General features: G+C 40.7%; 1 protein-coding gene across 1 annotated transcript in view; it reads left to right on the top strand.

Moving 5' to 3' along the window:
• slit3 (slit homolog 3 (Drosophila)) overlaps nt 1-22,121 on the top strand; it is a 228,127-nt gene that overhangs the window by 5,729 nt on the left and 200,277 nt on the right. The window contains 3 exon segments of the mRNA XM_034141508.1: nt 9,709-9,780; nt 15,367-15,438; nt 20,225-20,296. Coding sequence (XP_033997399.1) covers nt 9,709-9,780; nt 15,367-15,438; nt 20,225-20,296 — 216 coding nt within the window.

Raw genomic sequence — 22,121 nt, 5'->3', positions numbered from 1 at the left:
GCTAATTAGGGATGTATTTGTTGGCAGTTTTTTCAGGATATGTGAGCTACTTTGTTGGGAGCTTAAGTCAGCACACATGCTTTGGTAATTTAAATAAAACCCATCTTTCAATTGAGAGCGTTCTTTACTGTTATCGTGGGTATGATGGTGATGTAATACATCTGAGGAGCAGCCGAGTGTTATTGCTAAAGCAGACAAGTCTAAACTAAGAAGCAAAGACCACAATGAGCTTGCTGTTCTTAAACAGCCTCTTAATGTTACGCCTACCATCTGTGGCCATCTTGTGGTAACCATTTTGTGCCCTTCCAACCATGTTTGATTCAGTCATGGTATGCCAAATGGCACAAGTGAGGGTAACCAATATTTAGTCTGCAGTTCTAGGTCAGTGGGTGATATTCTCTTCAACCAAGTTTCTCCAGCATGCAGGCATTTTACCTTTTCTATATAATGACTTTCGGTTTGCCAAGGAGGCAGCCAGCTGGCCCTGACAGTGGGCACTGCCCTACTGGGAAACAGAGCAATCCAGCAGCGTTAAACATGCACACTGTATTCATTTGCACTTACTGTAACACACGGACAATGTACACACAGGGAAAGAGATGCACACTGACATATGTTTGAACAAATAGGAAAATATATGCAGATATATGAATATACGGACACACTTTGCATCAATCTAGATTTATTTGTACTGCACTTGTGTATTGCATTCCTACGCCCTATCCCTAACCTTAACTATCACAACTATGCCAAACCCCAACCCCCGCTAATTCTAACTTTACCCTTGAAAGATATGTATAGTTTATTACAACTCAAGTCTTATTTTGTTGTTACGACCATTGTTCTATCTATTCTACGTATATATTTCCGTACTGAGGGAGGAATATACTACCAGGAGACCTGGGTGGTCAGAAATCAGACAAGTAATAAACAAGTCAACAGTTAACCATCTTATCTATACAACTTTATTTGGACGACAAAGTGGAAGTGAGCGCACCTGAAACCCCTCTTAGCTCAGAACAATCTGACTGTTTGTGCACAGGTACTGAAAGTGTGTTTGCTCAAATTTGGACCACAAAGGAAGGTCTCTTAACTGTGATGGATGTTCACAGTGAACAATTTAGGTGATTATTCAACAATTAACCTCACTCTTCTCTTCAAAGTAAGTTTTGCTAACCCAGGGGTTGGTTTCAAATCTGTATGATTGGCTGAACATTTTTGGTCTTTAACTTGGTGAGTAGGGTCATATTATTGCAGATAGGAATGATGATTTGATGGTCAAAACTCTTAAAACCCTCAAACAACTCTTTGAAGTAGTGAACACCAGCCAACAATCTCCTCACTCTCCACAAAATATCCTTAATCTCAATTTATAAAATGGGTTCCTCACAACGACCACACGGACACATGCATACGCACATGAAAACTTTACATTTATATTCCACACACAGGAGGCTCATAGCTTTCATCGGATTAAACATTAAATTGGTTGTAGTTGGAAACAGTGACGTATATAACGAAAAGGAGAGAGAGACTGTCACATAGAAAGTACCCAGAGTCACGAATGACCTTCTGATACTCTCTTCTGAAACAGAAGTCCTCAGACCAGAGAACTTCAGAGTGTGTGTCATATTTTAACGCCAGTCTGGGGTTGTGTGCGTGCAGAACGCTTGCAGGCATTTGATGTTAACAAGCTATGCCACTGTTTTGTTAGGCCACTGTCACCAACGCAACACATTACATCCCTTCTGCAGGGACTTTCTTTTTCTTGGTGTGTGTTTTCCCTTTTTTGTCGGATGTTCAGCTAAGCAAATACTGCCTGACTGTTTTATGTTAGGCTGGAAGCGTATGAAGAAGCCGGTCACTGCACTTTGCATGTGTGTGTTTCTCCATCTCTTTCAAGCTTTGTCTCCATCTTTATGTCTCAGTCTTTCGTTCATCCTTACCTCTGTTTTCCTCTTATCCTCTCCTTCGCTCACTCCTGCTTTTCGGACTTGGCCTCTGTTAAGGAAGCAGCAGTCCTTGTTCTTGTCAAGTGGCCTCTCAGCGGCCAAATTACCCCCCACCCCACCCCATTCCCTTACAGTGCAGCAGCAGTAAATCTAGACAAAAGCAATGCAGCCCTATAAACTCTGGCAAAGAAAAAGAGCTAACCAAATACAGTGTGGTTTATAGACCTTTTGGCTCGCGACTCCAAAAGAAAAGGGATGCTTGCAGGCGACTCCCTAATGTGGTCAAGCCTGTGTGGTTAACAGCGACACCAAACTATGAGTTGTGTAAGGTTGAGTGGTATGAACATTGAATAGAAAATAGGAGGGAGAGAGAAATGAATCATGACGGACAGAAAACAAAGCAACGGATGATGAAACCCTGAGGGAAGATACATTTCTTCCCTAGATTTCAACACAATCCAATCAGCCTGCGATATTGAAGGCAAGAGATGCATTGACAATTAATCTAAAAGACAGAGACATAAGCAACAAGAGAACAGGAAAGATAGAAAAATGATGGACTCAAATCTAAACAATGGATAGAAGAAAAGGGAAGAAAGATTTATAATGAGTAAACAAGAAAATAAATCAGGTAGAAAATCTGACAGAATGACAGAAGATACTAGAATGAGATTTAAATTGTGACAGATTTGAAAAGAAAAGGGTAGATTGGACTGAGCCGTATTGCTTATCATTCAGAGAGGATTTCCCTTTATGGAGTGAAAGAGATGTCCTTCAGTCTGCTGTAGGAAAAATATTTTAAATACTTAAAGCTCCTTGATCATCTGTGACTGTTCCTTGGAAATATCTCTGTTAGCATTTCAGACCTCCCGAACATCTTGCATAATCCTAGCAGCTTATTTTTTACAAACAGAGGAAGACTTTTACCCATTGTGACAAACGAGTGGTGAGGAAAATTGGCCAGATAAAATGTTAAATGTCAAGTGTCAGAAATGTTTCCGAGAAGCATGCATAGCCTACACAGTAAACTATCTCCAACTGTGGGATCAGTATCTCGTTGCATCTCACCAGGCAAAGCTTTGTCTTCTGAGCAGTTTTCCCTCATTTGTGTTGACAAATGTTTGCTTTTGCTGTGTAAACTCCTCTGGCAAAATGCGATGGCTGTATGTGAACGTACAGCATGCTTATTTAAATGAAGGTTTGGGTAATTTGGTCACTTTTGATTGCTGGCAATGTTGAGTTTAATTCAATTACTCATATTATCTGTACAACCACACAACAGATGGATGATGGGTTTAAAAGGCAAGCTGCAGAGGATCCTTTCTTATCTATGAATATTAAGTCTATTTAGTATTGATGTCGGCCTCAAAATGACCTGCCATGTTTGGATTTAAAGATTAAATATTGTCCCCAAAGGTACATTTGGCCCCGGACCTCTTGTAAGAGTGTGTCTGTACTCGCTTGTTCTCATGTATTCAGATGATTTTTGCCGTGCGAGTGCGTGTATGATGTGAATGCCCAAAACCTCCAAGTGATGATTGCTGTGTTTCCCAGAGAGCAGTTCTGTAATAGGAGAGATTTCACTTCAGATTAGCATCAATATGATAGAGATTCAAAACAGCAGTAAACGGCTGCATTGGAGACCAAATGTTCCACAAAACCCAGAAATGTTCCAAAACTTGTAGAGTCTCTTGTGGACAATACATGGTGTGCAATGGAGACGAGAACTAAACATGTCCGTCTTTTTGAACACTTTCCATACATCTTTCAATTTCATTATTTATGATGTGCTTTTGAAATGGTCTTTACTGTAATAGAAACTTGTTCTACTTGACTTAGGGCAAGGATCAAATCATATGCCACAAAACCTGCTAAAGAAGCTACATCCGCCCTTACACTTGAAAGGATGTGATTCGATCCATTTTACATTATTTTGCTGGGGATGATTGTGTTCCATAGACAAATAAGTGAGTTGTAATTGTTCAATAGCACGTTATCTCTATTTCCCACACACACTGGGTGTTTCTCAATCGCGAGTAAAGCTGCTTCAGAGCCACTATTTCAAGCATACTACGTCATCGAGTGCCGCCGAAGTACTGTTCCAATCGCCAGCATACTTGGAAATCTACCGAGCCCGGCGTACTCCGTTTGGAGAAATATCGAGGCTGCACATGAGTAGACTTCGCGGTCTTAAAATCCCCACAATGCTTTGCGCACGGACCAATTTCCCCAAATCTGTGGCGGAAGATGTAAGGCGGGGCCTCTCATATGACGCACACCTGCACACTTGCTAGCGTGTTCCACACTTCGTTTTCCGAATGCCAGGAAGTATTCTTGACTCGCTTCTGAAGCAAGATGCTCGGCAGACATGTGCTACCAAGCAAGCGTACTCGCGATTGAGAAACACCCACTGACTAACACTATGTCTTCTTCTCTCTGGCCTGGCAGTGATCAACAGCCCAACAACCTTGCTTTCTCTTTCAGTCCAAATTGAACCAACGTTCCTGCCTTTTAAGCTCCATATCAATTATAGTTACAAACTAAGAGCAGGTGATGCTAAATACCATATCAAACATTTGAAGTGGATGGATTGCAGCTCCAACAAAGGTTAATTTAGAAGCAGCTTGACGCCGGCCCCCTGCTTCTGGTGAAAGACTGATGTAGAGTTTGGAGCTCAGAGGAAAAGGAAGAAGGCAATTAGGATTCCTTGCGTAACTGGGATATTTAGAGAGCGAAATTGAGCATACCTATCTTAGAGAGAGAAAAAACGATGAAGGGTAAGAAAGGAGGAATGAGAAAGTGAAGCAATACAAGAGCTTCGTGGAAAATAACAGGAGATTAGGACAGGAAGCGAACGCATTCGTAAACGGAGCGTTGGACGGAGAACAACAAAGGATGAAAGGGAAAGGATGGAGGGATAAGGATGCAGAGCCAGATAGAGTGAAAGACAAAGTGGAACGAGGAAATGTCACAGTATCAGAGACAGATTTACAGAGACAGAACAGAGAGAGGAAACTGTTCGCAGCAGTTAATAGTTATTCCTCACTGTTATCCCAGATAGAAAACAAGTATGCAAAGGCCAGCAGGACAGATTAGGATAGAGGGAAAAACAGCTGTCAAACCAGCAACCCAACATGTCAAACATGTTATATTAATATTTCATAGTTCACCACAGCGGCAATTAGTCCACCATTTCCTTCCACTGAGCTCTTGGGAGTCTTAGTCACCTGATCTGTAATTTGTTTAACATTCCTTTCTAAAAGTTATTTCTGTGTTATTTCTGAGTCACTGTGGTTTAGCCAACTATGAAGATGTGCTGTAAGTGAATCAGACCCCCACACAACAAGCATATTTTTGTTTAAAGTCAACCAGTGCTCGTCCCAAGGCAGCCAGACTGTAGGGTTCACCGGTTTCAGTGGTCTGGGGTGGGGAGCTGTCTGTGTCTTTGTGTGTCTGTTGTATGGTACATTAATTCCCTGAACACCTGCTGTTTGCATTCTTGTCTTATCCCGTTGTCGCAAACACACACACACATGCGCGCCTTACCTCTGCCTGTAATGGAAACAAACAGCGGTTAGAGCTTTTGTGCAAAAACCTCTCGTTAGTTGTCTGACTGCCAGCTGGTCAGTTAAATTTAAAGCCAAGTTAATCTTTACTGCTGTGTGGGTCGGACACCCACACTTCAGCAGACCAGGTGCATCAAAATGGCCGCCTCATGAAGTCATCCAGATCCTTTCCAATGTTTTTAGGTTTCATGCAAAGCGCTCTCTACAGAATAATTATATGGTTTTGTACTATAACAGCATCCACTGTATTCTATCTCCTTCAAACGACTCTTTCTTGAATTTCTTCATATTCTTTGAGTGAAACAAAGGCTTTGCAGTCTATGATTTTTTGTGTATCTATATCTCCAGGTACACCACTTTCAGAGCTTCAGAGGTAGCGAGCGCATGTAGATTGACTTACTCTTAATAAGACTGCGTTCCTGCATTGTTAATGCTCAACCATCAACTAGAGCCTCTTGTTTTTGATGAAGTTAATACAATCTTTAGTAAATCCAGTTCGGCATGTTAATGTTTTATAGCATGTCTCCAATGTGTTTAGATAGCTGGCTCCAGTAAACAATCTCTGAAATATATCTTCTCCAAACAAACATTTTTTGGAGAAGTGCCAAAACTAAAACGTAGAGGCTTCACTGCTTGGCGTTCAATTGTGTGTAAACTTGCCAAAGATACATCAGTTTGTCACGGTCAGCCATGGCTTTTGTGTACATTTTGGCGTCCAGCCGTTGGAAAGCTTGGAGGTAGAAAGTTTGAAATTTCAACTGGAACAATTCCCACCTCCGAGTTGTCTGGAACGCAGCATAAGGCTCATAATGGATCATTGCATTATTTCAGGCAGAGCATTGAGGTCGTGCTTACATTACTGTTGATTAGCGTCATGTGTTTGATTCATTAGTGACATTTATTCAAGCAGGTGCAAAGATCAGCCATTATAATGTGACACATTTCACTACTGACTCGCTGATACAGTCTTTTCTCTTTTTGTTATTTATTTGTAATTGATCCAAATCCTTTTACATCAGCACAACATTAAAATAAAGTGTTTTATTGAAAAAAATTAATTCAATACACATTAAGCCAAACGTGGGTAAAAACTCTAATTGATACTTTTAATTGGTTTGGGCTTAAAAATTAAGAAGACATGCCATTTAGTCCTTCACTTGATATTGGCCTAACAAAAAATATATAGGTCTGTTAACTCTGTAGTGTACATTGTAAGCATTGGCAACATGTTAGTACGTAGGATTACAAATATTTAGTATTTCTATAAGTTGTCTGACAGGGTAAATCATTAATGATTGTTTATTTGATTATTTGCATTTACAGGCTGTATACCTCATAAAGGTTAATAGACGTCATACCTTTCACCTTGTTATTTCTAAATATATCACTATTAATTAGTGTTATTTTTATTTGACAGTGTTATCATTTAATTTCACACCACTTTTTGTTTCTCCTGGCAGAGTCCTTGAATTTCTCAACTGTCGGGCGGTGAGGTTACTGTAGATAGGGTGATGCCATCTCGCTCCACCTGGCTCCGGCTCCTCACTGTTTGTTTGTGTCAAGAGTGGTTTCCCTGGTGAGAGCTGAAGTTTCCACTGTGAACAAGAGGAAGATCGAGATAAGGACTCAGAGATTAGGGGTGAAAAAAAACACAAGCGTAGGAAAATGTAGCCAACCTTAAAACGAGTGAAAGATTTAGATAAAAGAAGAGAGATTAGGTGGATGGAGAAAAGCGGAGGAAGGCGAAGAAAAAGTGTTTAGTCAACTGTGAAACAGTGAGAGATAAAACGTGAGAGATTGAGAGGGGGAGACACTGTTAAACAGGGAGATTAGAGGAAAAGAAAAAGTAGAGAGGAAGGCTGGGAACATGGGGGTAAAGATGGCGGTGAACTACTGACAGATTGACATTAAGAGCAGTGATTGGGGAAAAGAGAGATGTAAGATAGATGAAGGGAAGATGAAAAAATAAAAGGGAGAGAGACAGATGACAGTAGGGTAAGACAGGGACGATGAGATTGATAGCGGTGAAGAGATGTGGAAAAAAAGATTTTGGATTGGATGCTGCCTCAGAGACATGAGTGAGTGGTTACTTGAAGTTACAAATCAACAAAGAAAAAAAAGACATGTCCTTCATGATGGAAGCAGCTCTTTCCTGAAGTTGAAAATTATAAATCAATGCCATATTGAATTTTTCATCACATCCAAGAAGGTTTATCAAATTGCCTCGCTTTCCAGGAACTGGCAATTACACACAAACTGTAATCCTGTGACAAGAACCGATGCCTTGCAAATGGTTCGCTGTCATAAACTTATCTGCTTTCTTTAATAAACTGGCGAGATGGATACAGCTCTAAATCATAATGAATTCCTCTTGTTTTTTGGTGTGTTCATGTTGTGGCTGCTTCCAAATGCTTGGCACACTTGATGATTTGGGATTATCTATGAGAACAATGAATGCAACACCATAATATGAGCATCATCATGTTTTTGTTATGTCACTTCAAAATTAAAACGTTTTTTGACAAACTGCAGAACTACTTTTTAGTTTTTTGAACATTTTGGAATGCAAACACAACACTGCCTTTTATTAATATTATTAAGTCAATATGGCAACCATCTTTAAAAAAAACAAAAAACAGACACGGGTCGACATTAGCATTCCTTTGGCCCCCTGACAAAAAACAAGTCCAATCTTCAAACTCCTCCAAGCTCTGTTTTGGTCTCCACCAACTCGTTAATGGACAAGTCGGATTCTCTAGCTCCTAAATGCTCCACTACAGTCATCAGCTAGACACTTCAGTCTGTATTGAAAACTAAAATCTTCTCTTTCTCATATCAAGAATCCTCAAATAGAAACCTTACATGACTTGGCATTTTTTTTTTGTTTTTGCTCATGATCTATATTACTGTCTGTCAGGAGCAGGCGGGTGTCTTTGATCAGAAGTCTTTCAATGTGACGTCTCATTGCATCAGATGAGATACTGAAACTATTTGTTATCCTGGAGGCCTTTGAAAGACCCCTGGTGGACTCCTGGTATAGGAAGTGCTGCCCCAGTCCCCCCCCCCCCCCCCCCCCCCCCCCCCCCGCCCCTCTCAGGCCGGGGTATGGCTCTTATTAGTGATCCTAGGCATGGCAGCGCGGAGAAGCCTTTTGAAACCTAATATGGTCTTAAATCAGATTTATAAATGTTTAGGTGTATTATGAAAAACACACACGCAGGTCGCCTTTGCAAAACCAGACTCTGTTTTTGTGTGTGTGTGTGTCTGTGTGTGAGGGCAAGTGAAAGCTTACAAAACAAGGGAAGGAGAGCAGTGTGTGCGAAAAAGGAGACAAAACGGTGTGTGTTGTTTGTCTATACTCTCTTGTGTGTGTGTTTTCTTTCCTTGCCCTAATTCCTCCAGTACGACAGCGTTTCAATAAACAGCATACCCGTATAAAGGGAACCAGTCTATACACACACACACACACACACACACACACACACACACACACACACACACACACACACACACACACACACACACACACACACACACACACACACACACACACACACACACACACACACACACACACACACACACACACACACACTCATGCAGTCAGTTCATATTGCAGTGTGCATACATTGTGCACCCGTAGTTAAAACAGATTGAATGACATCCAGGAAACACGATAAGCTTTTAAACTCTGATGATGGAAAGAGAAAATAATTGTAACCTTTTTGTTTTTTTTGCTGGAAAATGTCTCATAAGTCAGAGCAGCAGGAGCGCTGTGTGGGTGTGTGTGTGTGTGTGTGGGTGAGGGTGTGTCTGCGTAGATGTGCGAGTGTGTGTGCATCATTTTCCCAGTGCCTGAACGGTAGGAGTGTTTGTGTGTTTTGGTTATGCTTGTTTGTGTTTGTATGTTTGTGTGTGTGTTTGTGTGTGGGCTAATAAGCTGCCGGGCATTCTCACGCTCCGTCCTACAGCCACATTCAATAATTTCAATAAGCGAGAACACACACAGAGACACACAACGCACATGCACTCATTGGTGTTCATTTCTTTTTCTCTTTTTTCCTATTATAAATCAACATCCTTTCAAGATACACAGTGTGATATAAAGTTAATACTGTTAATTAAACTAAATTGTATTATCAATTACATTGGACCAATCAGATTTCTAACCTTTGTGTTTCTCTCTGTAGGGATTTGAACAGAAACAACATCACCAGAGTCACTAAAGTGGACTTCTCCGGCCTCAAGAACCTCAGGATTCTGTAAGTTTGTTTCTTTCTCTGTTTAGGTCAACATTTTGTGGTGATGAACCAGTCATAGCTGCCGAAATGACTCAGGGTTTGTTAAGCTATGCTTTTGAATTACATGGAATATTTTAGTCTTTTTTTTTTGTCCTGTCATGTTTATTTCTTACTTGGTTTCTGTCCAAGGATAATGTGTCTCATTCAAAATACGTCTTATTCGTATCCTTAGCCATGCGGTCTCGGTTCTGTAAAGTTTGCTTGCCTGAGTTTTTTGACAAGAAACATTGGGAATATGACCCATTTTCTAAAGTTAATCAGACGTGCCATTTGATCAAACATCTCTTTGTATGATGTGTTCTTGCATTAGACCCAGTAACTTCTATCTGTGTAGTTCAGGAAGGAGCAGACAGGAAGTACCTCACAAAACAATTGCATGTTGGGCTATTGCATGATTAAAAGATGTTTGTAATCTTTGATCACTGACAAAATAACTGAACTTAAAGGTGGGGTAGGTAAGTTTGAGAAACCAGCTCGAGTGCGCTAGAATTTGAAAATACACAACCGGAGAAAATCTGCCACTTCCTTACAGAGCCCCTCCTCCAACACACACGAACGCGCACATGACCAATGAGGGCATGAGATAAGTTTGTGCACAGATGGAAGGCTGACAGGCAGGTAGGCCATCCAGTTATTTTAGCCGGGCCGGCTAAAATGATTGGTCGTACTTTTTACAGTATTACGGCTTCCACAGATGACATTTTTGTATGGATTTTTTGTCAAAGCACTTAAGATATTCATTGCTATCGGGATGTTAAGAGCATTCCATGGAATATAACAAAAAGTGTATCTCGAGCCGGTTTCTCAAACGTACCTACCCCACCTTTAAGGAACATGCCCTGTATGAATATTTGATAGCTTCAAAAAGCTTAAACAGATATATTTGTCTTAAGGAAATACATAACCTCAAGCAATATTAACTCTTTTATCCTATAGTGTAACATCGTCATATTGCCATTCAAAAATCTAGGTCCAAGTAGATGTTTGGCCACTTTTCATCCTATTTCCTACAGCCTAACAATGTAGTGATCTTTCCCCTGCCTTAGCCTAATAGCTTTAATTGTGTTAACATAATCATATGTCAACCACACACTTGGCAGATCAGAAAACATTCCAATGAGAGCCTATTAAATGATCTGTTTAATCATTCAGGTATGAGGCCTTCATGTTGAATCCACCAGGCACCAGCAGCTCCATTAAGACCTCTTTCTTTTCCCCTCATTGTGACTCTGTATTTGTGTCTTTACAAGGAATCCCATTAACAAAATACTGCCATGCTGGAGCAATTAGGCAAATGCTATATTTACCTAATAGGCCTGTATATGGCTATAGGGGAAACACGTCTCTATAAAATAAAGTTTCCCAACCTAATGAGGGATTTCAGAGCAGGAGAGAATGCAATTGTCTAATCCAAGGACTTGAATTCCGTAATTACTGAATCTTTACGAGGTTAAATAATAGAGTAACCTTGAGCTGCCATGCCAGGAACAAGCAGCAAGACTCCTATTTGTTCAACAAGAAACAAGATGTTAAACTGGTGCACATATTATGGTGTGCAGTGATTAAACTGCTGACAAAATGACAACATTTGTGGACAGTTTTCAGCAAGAAACTGTGAGTCATTCTTCATTAGAAACAGTAAAAGGAAAGATAATGTAAGTCAGAATTTGCTGTATTCAATGTCTATGAGCAATAGTTAAACAATGCGGTTAGATTTTTGCAATACTAGGAAATCCAGATAGATGCCTTTAGAAATGTAAAATAGGAAACACACGTTTGAGATTATTTTAAGAATGTCTTAAACAAGATAACCAAAATAAAACTCCCTACTGTGTGTACTATACATTGAAAGGTGTCTAATTCACTGTACAGTTATTGTTTCTTCTGTATATAGCCGAAAAGAGAGCCCCTCTTGAAGCATGATACATGTCCAGCCTGAACTAACAAGATGTGTCATAACTGGTGAATCCCACCACTTTGATATACTATCTGTTCAGAAATTGTTTTGTTTTTGGGGCCTCAAAAGAGGGCTAACTGAGCCGGACTGTCCGCTGGTCTGTTTCAATTACTTCTTAAGTACATTTACTGAGTAAACATTAAACACAGTTAACACCTCACAAAGAAATGTTTTAATCATAAAGTATGAATCGTCCGCCTTGGATCGTCTTCTTTGATCCTATGGGGGGAAAAAATCCAATAACATGCTAAGGTCATTGCTGATGTTACCCGTGCTTGTCTAGCTCGTCATATCTAAACGGCCGCAGTCAGCAGAGTGTGACTCCTTGTCTGCTCTCAGCTGTCCTAATTGACGTTAAGGGCTCTCTTGCTCTTCTGCTTCAAGTGGCTTACATGTGTGTGTGAGTGTGTGTATGTATGTACGTGTGTGTGTGTGTATGTGTGTATGTTAGGCCTATAATAACTATAATCACCGTTGGCTGCATACAGCTTCCCTCCTCACTCCGTTTTAACCAGACCGGTAGATAAAAATAAACTCCCAGCACAAACTGCGCAGAGAAGACGAAATACGTTTCTGCATGTGTGTGTGTTCATTTGTTTAAATATAACCAAACAAGTATGGATCAAGATGGAGTTTTTGGAAAATGTACTTCGCTTCAGGTTTTATCTGTGTGTGTTAGAGCAATATAGAAAAAGACAGAGACCTTTTATTTATGTGTATTTATGTGTTTATCCTGTGCACTTCAGACAGGGTGAGAAGGACCAAGGCAAATAGGCATGTGTGTGTGTGTGTGTGTGCATGTGAGAGAGAGAGTGTGTGTTTGCGTGTGGTGTGCCAGCAGCTTGTTTCATGTGGTTGGTGATAAACTGCTGTGACATTTCCCCACTCTAAATCTCTTAAAGAAATGGGGAGGAGAAGGCTTGGGAAATGGAAGAAAGTCACACACACACACACACACACACACACACACACACACACACACACACACACACACACACACACACACACACACACACACACACACACACACACACACACACACACACACACACACACACACACACCATGCCTAGTTCAGGGATCACTAAATACATCCCATGAGAAAATAAGTTTGCATGTAGTTAAAGGCAACATTCTTCCCAGGGCACGGTTATAGCTGCGGCAAAATCATATTCATCGATGCCTGTGCTTATATCCTGGCAGTATGTTCAATTCTTCACCCACATCACATAAATTATGACTTCTGTTACACCTCACCCAAACTACCGGATATCAGGTGTGTTTTTAAAGGTGCTAAGTGATCTAGTACAACAATTACTAATTGAAACACCCTGATCAAGTTCCCTACTGTTATCTGATTAAAATTCAACTATATTAATATTTGTATTATGTATTTAAAAGCAGATAATCCAATCCAGCAGTTTGAATATTCTTAAATCCGAGGGGTCAGACCGTCTTGCGATAATCAGAAACACCGGTTGTCTCGGCATGCGTACTGCATGCGCAACACTTAGCGTAATATCTTTGGCAGCCATAAATCATGAGATGTTTTCCAGACTGTGGCGAAATTGAGTAATTTTAAACAAATTTTGAGAGGTGAAAACTTGTACTTGATCTTGAACATTCGGCCGGGGAGAGCTAATGTGGCTACACCCGTTATGCGTAAACAACAAGTGAAGTTAATATCCCCTCAAGTATTTCCTTATAACCTTCAGACGCCAAGTGCTCTGAGTTTACCTCCAGGTAGCGTGACATCACTCTGCTTTGTGTAATGATTGCTAAAACTGAATAAAATGTGATTAGAAACACCCGGTCCCACACATATGAAATCAATACATGTTTTCTTCCTCCATCGGCCTGTTGATGACTCATCTCTGATACAGACCAATTCAAAAACGATAGCTCATCTGAACAATATGCCAGCACCGACTCGCCGCACCATGTGTTTGGCTTTGGATCCCCCGCCTTTCTAAACTTTATTCAATAAATCAGCATGCGGTTGATCCCTCATTTGGACAAATAAACTTAGATAGTTACTCAAAGTTATGTCTTTATTTAGCCGGAGTTTATGGCTTTCTATCAGGATACAGATATGCAGCCAGACTAGAATAAACAAGCCGGGTTTAAGCTGCCTGGAGTTTAATTTACGAGTGATTGACTGCATTCAGGACTCTGTGTTTACATGTGTGTATACGTGTGTGTGAGTCTGTACCTATGTTTACTCTTAACATGTTTACACACATATCTGACATTGCTTATTAGTGGTGGGTGTGTATGGGTATATATCTTATTTACTATATGTATTTGCACCTGTCATTGTCAGTTTGCCTTAGTTATCTTAGAGTTTAGAATGATCCTTCTAACTTCCACTACTTTGCTTTAGCATAGTTTGCATCTGTAATGCAATTATCCACCAATATATGGTCATTTTTGAATAATATAAGATTGGTTTGAATTAATTTCTAAACAAACTGATGAGAGAAATATGCAAACTCTAAACTGGGAGATTGAACAAGTGCAGATATTTACTAGTATGCATGCTGCTACAGTATACATATGTAGGTATCAAAGTTATTTTGTAATATGCATGTCATGGTTGAGAGTCTGTTATCTTTCAGCCAAGTGCATGCTTCAGTCCAACAGATTGTCTCTGTGTGTTTGTGTTTGTAAAAAGGCGCCAATATGACAGACCACAAATTAATGGCTGCAATACAGATACATGTCTAAACATTTTCTTTAAAGGAATATTTTAAGGATGGTCATGCCAAAACATTTCAAAGTCCACACGACAGGCCAGACATCATCTCTTTTGATATAGCTTACACCCACTTATTCCCTCGATCGCCCCCCGTCCCCTCCTCTCTCTTAGGAGATGTCACTCTTAACATCCTCAGACAGAAAATAATATAAACATGCATATCTGCGGAGATGTTCTGTCTCCTTTACACTGTCCCATCTGGAAAACCTTAGATCATGACAACACACAGAGAGCAGGAGAGAAAAAGAGCAATATGCATTACAGTGGGAGCAGCGGACGAGAAATGGAGAAGATATTCACCGAGGGGTGGAAGAGGGATGGGTTGATAATTGTTTGTTTTGGCTCACTGCATTGTGACATTAGTGAGATGCTTCATGTCTTAAACTTTTCAAACTGTTGCTTGATGCCAGATTCATTTGTTCACTGCACTGATTCCTTGTTTATACAACCATTTTTTTAAAAGGGCAAATGTCTTTCTCAATGTTTGAAATCTCTCTATTTCCCTCTGGCAAGCAGCTGATGTTTGCACACTCCAGAAAATGAGATTTATCGGGTGTGTCTTCCTTTGGTTTGAACTTCCAGGTCAGCCTGGAGAGCTGGATGGGGATAGGTGTTCCCATCTTTATCATTGTCTTGCAGAGAAATATACATTCAATATTTTTTTAAGGAATACCTCCTGCGGCTATTATAGGTTTTTTGACACACTGTTATTGCTCTTCTCTCTTGGACTGTCATCCTTTGCCGAGTCTCATAGTAAATGGATTTGTTTGAATATGATAAGAAATGTCAGATTTTTCTTTTGCCTTACGTGTCTTCATGTCTATTTCTCTAGGCATCTGGAGGACAACCAAATCAGTGTCGTGGAAAGAGGAGCCTTCCAAGACCTCAGACTGCTCGAAAGACTGTAAGTACACCAGCTTGTGTGTGTGTGTGTGTGTGAGAGAAAAAAGCAGTGCAGGCAAAACAGCTAATGCAAACTGAAGGTATTTTAGGCATGTGAAAAAACAACCTACGAAAATGCACACACACATCCAAAAATATGCATACATGCAAGCCAGCAAACATGACTTCACACACATGCACATATTTTACCTACTGCTGCTGATTTTCCATTTCACCAAACATACACACACATTTGACTTGCTGTTGACCGTTCTGTAAAGCACACATGCACACACACACACAGTCACACAAAGAGTGAACCTGGAAGATACCCAAGTGCATTCACTTCACACACAACCTTGGAATCTCTCAGTGATATTAGCTTGGACAATGTGTGTGTGTCCTCAGCTCACACAAAGGCTCTAGTCAACAGAATCAAGGTGTCAGTGCGCAACACAACACTTCCCACACACACACCTGCATGTTTATGACTCTGTGCTGGAGGGATGACAGGCAGACAGCTTTGCAGGAGGATGTGCTTCTATTTTTCTGCTTACAGAGCGGATATGAGGCTGTGGCCATCAATACAATTTGAGATTAACACTGCATATTGTTAGACACTATCCCCCTAAACAAATCTACATTATTTTTAAAGCTTTTCTTAAAGCTGGCTTTTAGATGATGTTACATACATTACATTTTAGCTGCTATATTGGTGGTCTTTAACTGATGAGGACAGCATTTCTAAACGTAGGACTTGGCTGTCTTAACAGTGTTGAATTCACATTGCTGGTCTTAGACAGGAGCTGCGACTTTCCTCACTGATATGATAATGTCTGTTTCTTATGCTATTTCATTTGCTAATCTCCCCAAAACTGCAAAAGGTGATCAGCTTTGACCACTTGGGAATATACAGATTTAAATATTGAATCTGCCATTAAGAAGATAATTCCGATTTTTGAAAAGAAAGGCAGAGAGGGAGATGTTTTCACGTCCATGTGACCAAGACATACGGAGGGACAAAAACACTTAGGCCCCGGCTCCACGGGAACGCATACGGCAAAACGCATAGGAGTAACGCAAACGCAAACGCCAAAAAGCTTCCGCCCACATGCAATATACACCGGATTGTGTCAAGCTCCACGAGACGGCTCCGTTTACATCCAACCGCTGGAAAAGCTGCAGTACATATGCCGAGCCTGTACGTGGAGCTGTAACTTCCTCCACAAAAGCAGCAACTTCCTCCACAAAAGCAGCGAAGAAGAATGGTTGTCATGGCTGCACTTCTGTTTATTCTCCGCGGTGGGGGCCGAGGGATCCGGGCAGAGTTTTTTTGCCGGTCAACGTGTGTTAAAGTTTAAATCTTCCGGACAAAATTATAAAAGTGCCGGTCAAAGGTCTTCTTTGTTATTTATTGAGCTTTAAAACAAATGAATAACGACGATATAATGATATATAATAATAAAATACACGGAGGCTGTCTCTTTTTCCTCTCTTCTGACAGCGTCAGTGTCTGTCTCATGCAGCAGCTGATCCAGTAATGATGACTCGACAGTAAAAATAAACATATTTATAACTAGTTTAGGTAGTTTGAGAGGTAATTAAAATAGCTAAGGGTGATGATCTGACTTGAAGTGTGTGTTTTCCTCCCGCTGCATCACAGCGGGAGGAGCTGCGTGTCTCCGTCCTGTCAGATTAGACTTCACTCACGTTTATGTCCATATCGAGATAAAGATAAATAATCTGAATTCAGTGTGCAGTGTACTTTTGCGGGGGTGAGCAGCAGAGGCGGGGAGAGGCGGGGCTATTGCGTCGTCATTATCAGAAACGGATGACCGTATAGGCGACCACACAGCCCCGTTGGACCCCCCAGAGCACTCCATTCCCAGATCTATCCACCTTTGGACCCGTTGTCGTTTGCAGGGTCCGTTTCTACCGTTCCGTTACGGCGTCGTCTAGCTTAAAGGGCTATACGCAAGAGAAATATGCGGATTCAACCCGTTTTCGTTCCCGTGGAGCCTAGGCCTTAATTGAGTACAGGTGATAGCAAACGTGGATTGGCAGCAACATGTGTATCTTGTCTCTAAATGGAGTTCACACATCTGATAGTGAAAGTGAGAGGTGATGGGCGGCTTTAATGTTAAAAGGCTCTTTAATGCGGTGTGTCAGGAAGGGTCAGAGGTGAGGGGTCAGTGGAGAGAAGAGGTGAGGAGGCAACAGAGCTGTTAGTCCAAACTCACACATGACATTATATTTCATTTATCTAAGACATTGTGTAATTTCCATATATTAACAACTGAATAAATATGAAATGCATCACGTGGTGTGTTAAGTGATTTATTTACCTGTAGTCTTTTTCATTGGTGGAAGACATTAAAGAGAAGAGCTCTGCTGTAGTAGGGATAATAAAAATGGTCCTGATTTATGTTTTTCACTTAAACTGAGTAAAATGCTTTTTAAAATGCTTAGTTGACAGGGTCTCTGATGTTGGGGCTGTCAGGGTTAGAGTTTAGAGGTGAGAGGTGGCAGTGCTGAGTCTGTGAGATTTATGGCGTCACAATGTGAAAAACATGGATCTTAGTTGGTCATCTCTTTTGGTTTAGACATGCATGGGTGTCAACACATGAAATATAAAGTAATCGATATGATCATTTTCATCACATGTGGTCATTTAAAGAGACAAAACGAACATTTTGCAAAAATAAAGATTTGAGTTCTCACTTTTTTTTCCTTACAAAAATATATAATACAGTTGAATTTTGAGGTCTTATAGGTCTATTGAGATGAGCTGTCTTAAGCCTCCAAACCATTTCCGCTGGACTTTACGGTGATTCTGACTAATACTGTACGTCTGATTTTCCAAATTTAACAAATATAGTGCTTATTGACTTGTGGTCTGGACTATTTCAAATGTTCCACGCAGAAGAAACTCGTCATTTTTATTTGAAAACTCACAAAGGACTCTTCTATTACAAACCATAACTATTTTATAAAACATCTTAAAATGACTCATAAATGTAACAGAAGCCGATCGCTTTCGTACACTCAGTTATTTCCTAGGAGCAAGGGTCAATTATTTCAAATGGTGGATATCTGTTTTTTGGACTGCGGCTCTCTTTCCGTTGGTGCACACAGAAGGGAAAGTCAGGGACTTATTATCGTTATCACAGGGGTGAAAAGGTTGGTGTCTGTGTCTTCTCCAGCACAGATTCTACTTTGTGACCCCGTGACCCCCCCCCCACCCTCCTCTTCCCCTCCACGCCTCGTTTCTCAGCCAAAAGCTTTAGTAGCTTGATAACACTTTCACTCCCTCTCCTCTCGCTGTCCTCATCTGTCTCTTCTCCAGCCAACCCCACCCTCGTCTGCACCCACACACACACCAGCAGACACATCATTCAACCTTAAACACTCTATCTCTCACATTACCCGGACACACATGTCTTCCTGTTGGTCAACACCGTTCTGTCACTCTCTCCATCTTCCTCTCATTCCCCTGCAAATAATTGCCATGTGTTCATTTCATGCTCAGTTCAACGCGATCAATCGAGGAATGGTATTTTCCATTTAACTTTAGGAAGTAATAGGATGTTTTCATTTCATATTAGTTTAGATACAGTCCCATTTTATAGGAGAAATGCCCCCAAAAGTTATATTAAACGTTTGAAATTTGACCAAGATGAATAAACCACAGAGTTAGTGATGCTGAACAGAGACTATTAAATTGTAGAACACTGCATTCAGATGGTCTCAAATAAGAGTTGTCTTGAACTTGTTTTAGTGATAATATAGTTACTGATCTGCACACTAATGAAAGCCAGGCTATGTGGCTTTTAGTTTTTGTTGAATAAATAAGTGCAGAGGGATAACAACTCATGCTTATTTTCTGGTATTCTTCTATGTCTTGAGGCTGCACAAAACTAGCTGATGTACACCATTGACCTTCTATAACCTTCCTCTTGATTGGCCTAGCCCCCAATTTAAGCATTGAATGGTCTTTAACCCATGCATGATGAAAATCTGCCAACATCCCACATTTTGTATCAGCTTTGCAAATCTCACAATTCTTTTTGCATCTGAAGAACCTCTTGTAGTTTATTCCTAAGTGTTCAGGCCTTTTATTATAATATGGTACTGTTGGCTAAACCTACCTGAAACTACTTGGTGTAAAGGTTGGATCCAAGAGTGCAAAACCTCTCAGACTGGTTTCTTTAGACAAATATAAATATAGTAATGCATGATGGATGAGCTTTTATTTGTATTAATCAGATACATGTGCTTTAAGTGGGAACAAAGTGTAGCATTTGTCCATGTTTGTCATAGTAAGACTGATCATATGGTATTCTGCTCCATAAGACATTTTCCACATTTGATTAATCCAGAAAGAGTGTTTTTCTTTTCACTGATCACATCCCTCAAATGAGTGTAGATGAGTGGAAGTCACCAGGATCCCAAACGTCCTCCTCCTCTCACTCCCAGGTCGAAGCACATACGGGAATGATAGTGATAACTGGCTTTGGAGAGCTTACAGCACGATAACCTGTAACTGACACACAGGCTACACACAGCGTGATAGCCTGTATAGGTCACGATCACAGGAAACTAGGCAGACATTCCCATGAGTTTGACCTCTGAACCATGAACCCGCTGACCTTCAAGGTGATCCAGTTGCCTGGTTAGTGATAGTTCAGTCAACACAAAGCATGAGTCTGAGTGATTTATGAGTTGTTTGCCCTTTTGAGGTTTGTATTTGAGATTTATAAAGTGAAACCATTTGAATTTAACTATATGTCCTTTATTTTTCCCTCTAGTCGCATCAACAGAAACAAACTCCTGTTCCTCCCAGAGCTTCTCTTCCAGTCCAACCCCAAACTCGGACGACTGTGAGTACACCTTTCTCGTTTTTCCATCTCTCCATCCCAATCTCCCACCGTTCTCTCTGGCTCTCTCCCCCTGTCACTCTCTCCCAGCCCTTTTCTGTCTTCGTTTGATGTGTTACATGATCCATTTGAAAACAAGGCCACAGTGCAATGTCAGAACTTTTATCCGGGTGGAGGGTTCAAGTCCCTCTCCAGGTGACACAGTGCCGCTCTGTGCCCCTGTGGAGAGGTGAAAAGGAGTGTGTGTATGTGTGTGTGCGCACAATTTAAAGAGGTGAAAGTGGGCCTGGAGCGAATGTTTTGCTTGGACCTGGGAGGAATCTTTATTCGGGGAATATGGAGTTTTCCCAGATCATTCGGAGTGTAAGAGCAGGTCATACTGATGCAGAGAGCCTCCCACTTACACTCCTTCTCTCTCGTTTTCATCCCACATTCCCAGACATACTCTCTCTCTCTCTCTCTCTCTCTCGGATTCAGTCCCATCGGTTCACCCACCCCGTTTCCTTTCCTTCCCCTGTGCTCTCTCTGTCTGCACTCTTTCTTTCCACTCAGGTTTTCTATTTGTCTTATCCGCAGAGAGTCTCTGTCAGCTTAGGTTGAAGGTTGAAACACCTTCTAAACTTTATGGCTGTTTGTATTGGACTGCCTTCAAGTAAAGCTCAAGGTAGACACTCGGTGTAAGTGTGTGTGTGTGCACGTGCCTCAAGTGCATGCTTGCTTTTGACTTGTGGGCACTCATTTTTTGTATGCGTTCTTGAGTTTATTTAATATATATGTGTAAATCTGTGCCTGTAATCCACCTTGATATACTGTCTCTGCATCAGTGTGTGTGTGTGTGCGTGTGTGTGTGTGTGTGTGGTGAGGTGTTAGGATAGGGAATACCAGCACTGGGACATTAAACCTCTCACTTCCCTCACTTTCTTTTATAATGTTTCCATGAGGCAGAACGCCTTGGAAGCTACTGTAACCTTTCTATGTTGTGAAAGTATATTCTTCTGTGAATGGTCTTTTTCGGCATTATTGAAGTTGAAGCTGATTTAGGAGACCAAACAAGGAAATTGCAAACAAAGAGTCCAGGAACAATCAACTGATGAGCTTTTGAGTATCACAAGCTCAATACCTGTAGCCTAAAAGAAGGGGTTTGCTTCCTCGTACAGAGCCAGCTTGTCCTCACAACAGTGTAAAATAAATTTGATGCAGCAGTGAGCCAGAGTCATTGCAGTTCATTATGTGTTTGAATATATCAAAATGTTCTAAGACATTTTTTAAAGCACCCAGGACTCACATTTTTGCCAAGACATGACTTAATACATGCACGATACAAGTTTTAAAGCTTTGCCTGGAAGTAGCAGATTAAGTGATTTATTGGTGGAGCAGGATTGTTAAGACCATTCAGATGACAAGGATTGGTGATAAATTATGCTGCAGGAGTGTTGGAGGAGTTTCTGAACAATATTTAAGTTTTTTTACATTAACCTTTGACTCCATTAAAATCTATTCTTGATACTGTCCTGTTTGAAGAAGAACGTACACTCTTTCTCAGCCATCTTTCAGACCCACAGTCAGACAGTTTATTTCAAATAAACCCTGAAATCTACAGGACATTGCCTTTTCTGTCCGCAGTATACTTTCTTTAACATTAATTTCATCTTCAATAAAATATAGATCAGAGCTGTCCAAAGAAAACTGTGTACCACCATATTTTCTCAACTCATGGATGAAGTGCTTTTTCTCCAATGTGTGAGCCAGAAAAGAAACATCAAACATATAAAAGGTTTTTCTTATAACATAAAAAGTAGATGTGTTGTAACACAATGTTTTCATTGGA

Source organism: Trematomus bernacchii, unplaced genomic scaffold, assembly GCF_902827165.1.
Source record: "Trematomus bernacchii unplaced genomic scaffold, fTreBer1.1, whole genome shotgun sequence".
NCBI classification, from domain to species: domain Eukaryota; kingdom Metazoa; phylum Chordata; class Actinopteri; order Perciformes; family Nototheniidae; genus Trematomus; species Trematomus bernacchii.
Note: the sequence above shows the minus strand (reverse complement) of the source record. Positions and strands in the feature narration are given on the sequence as shown.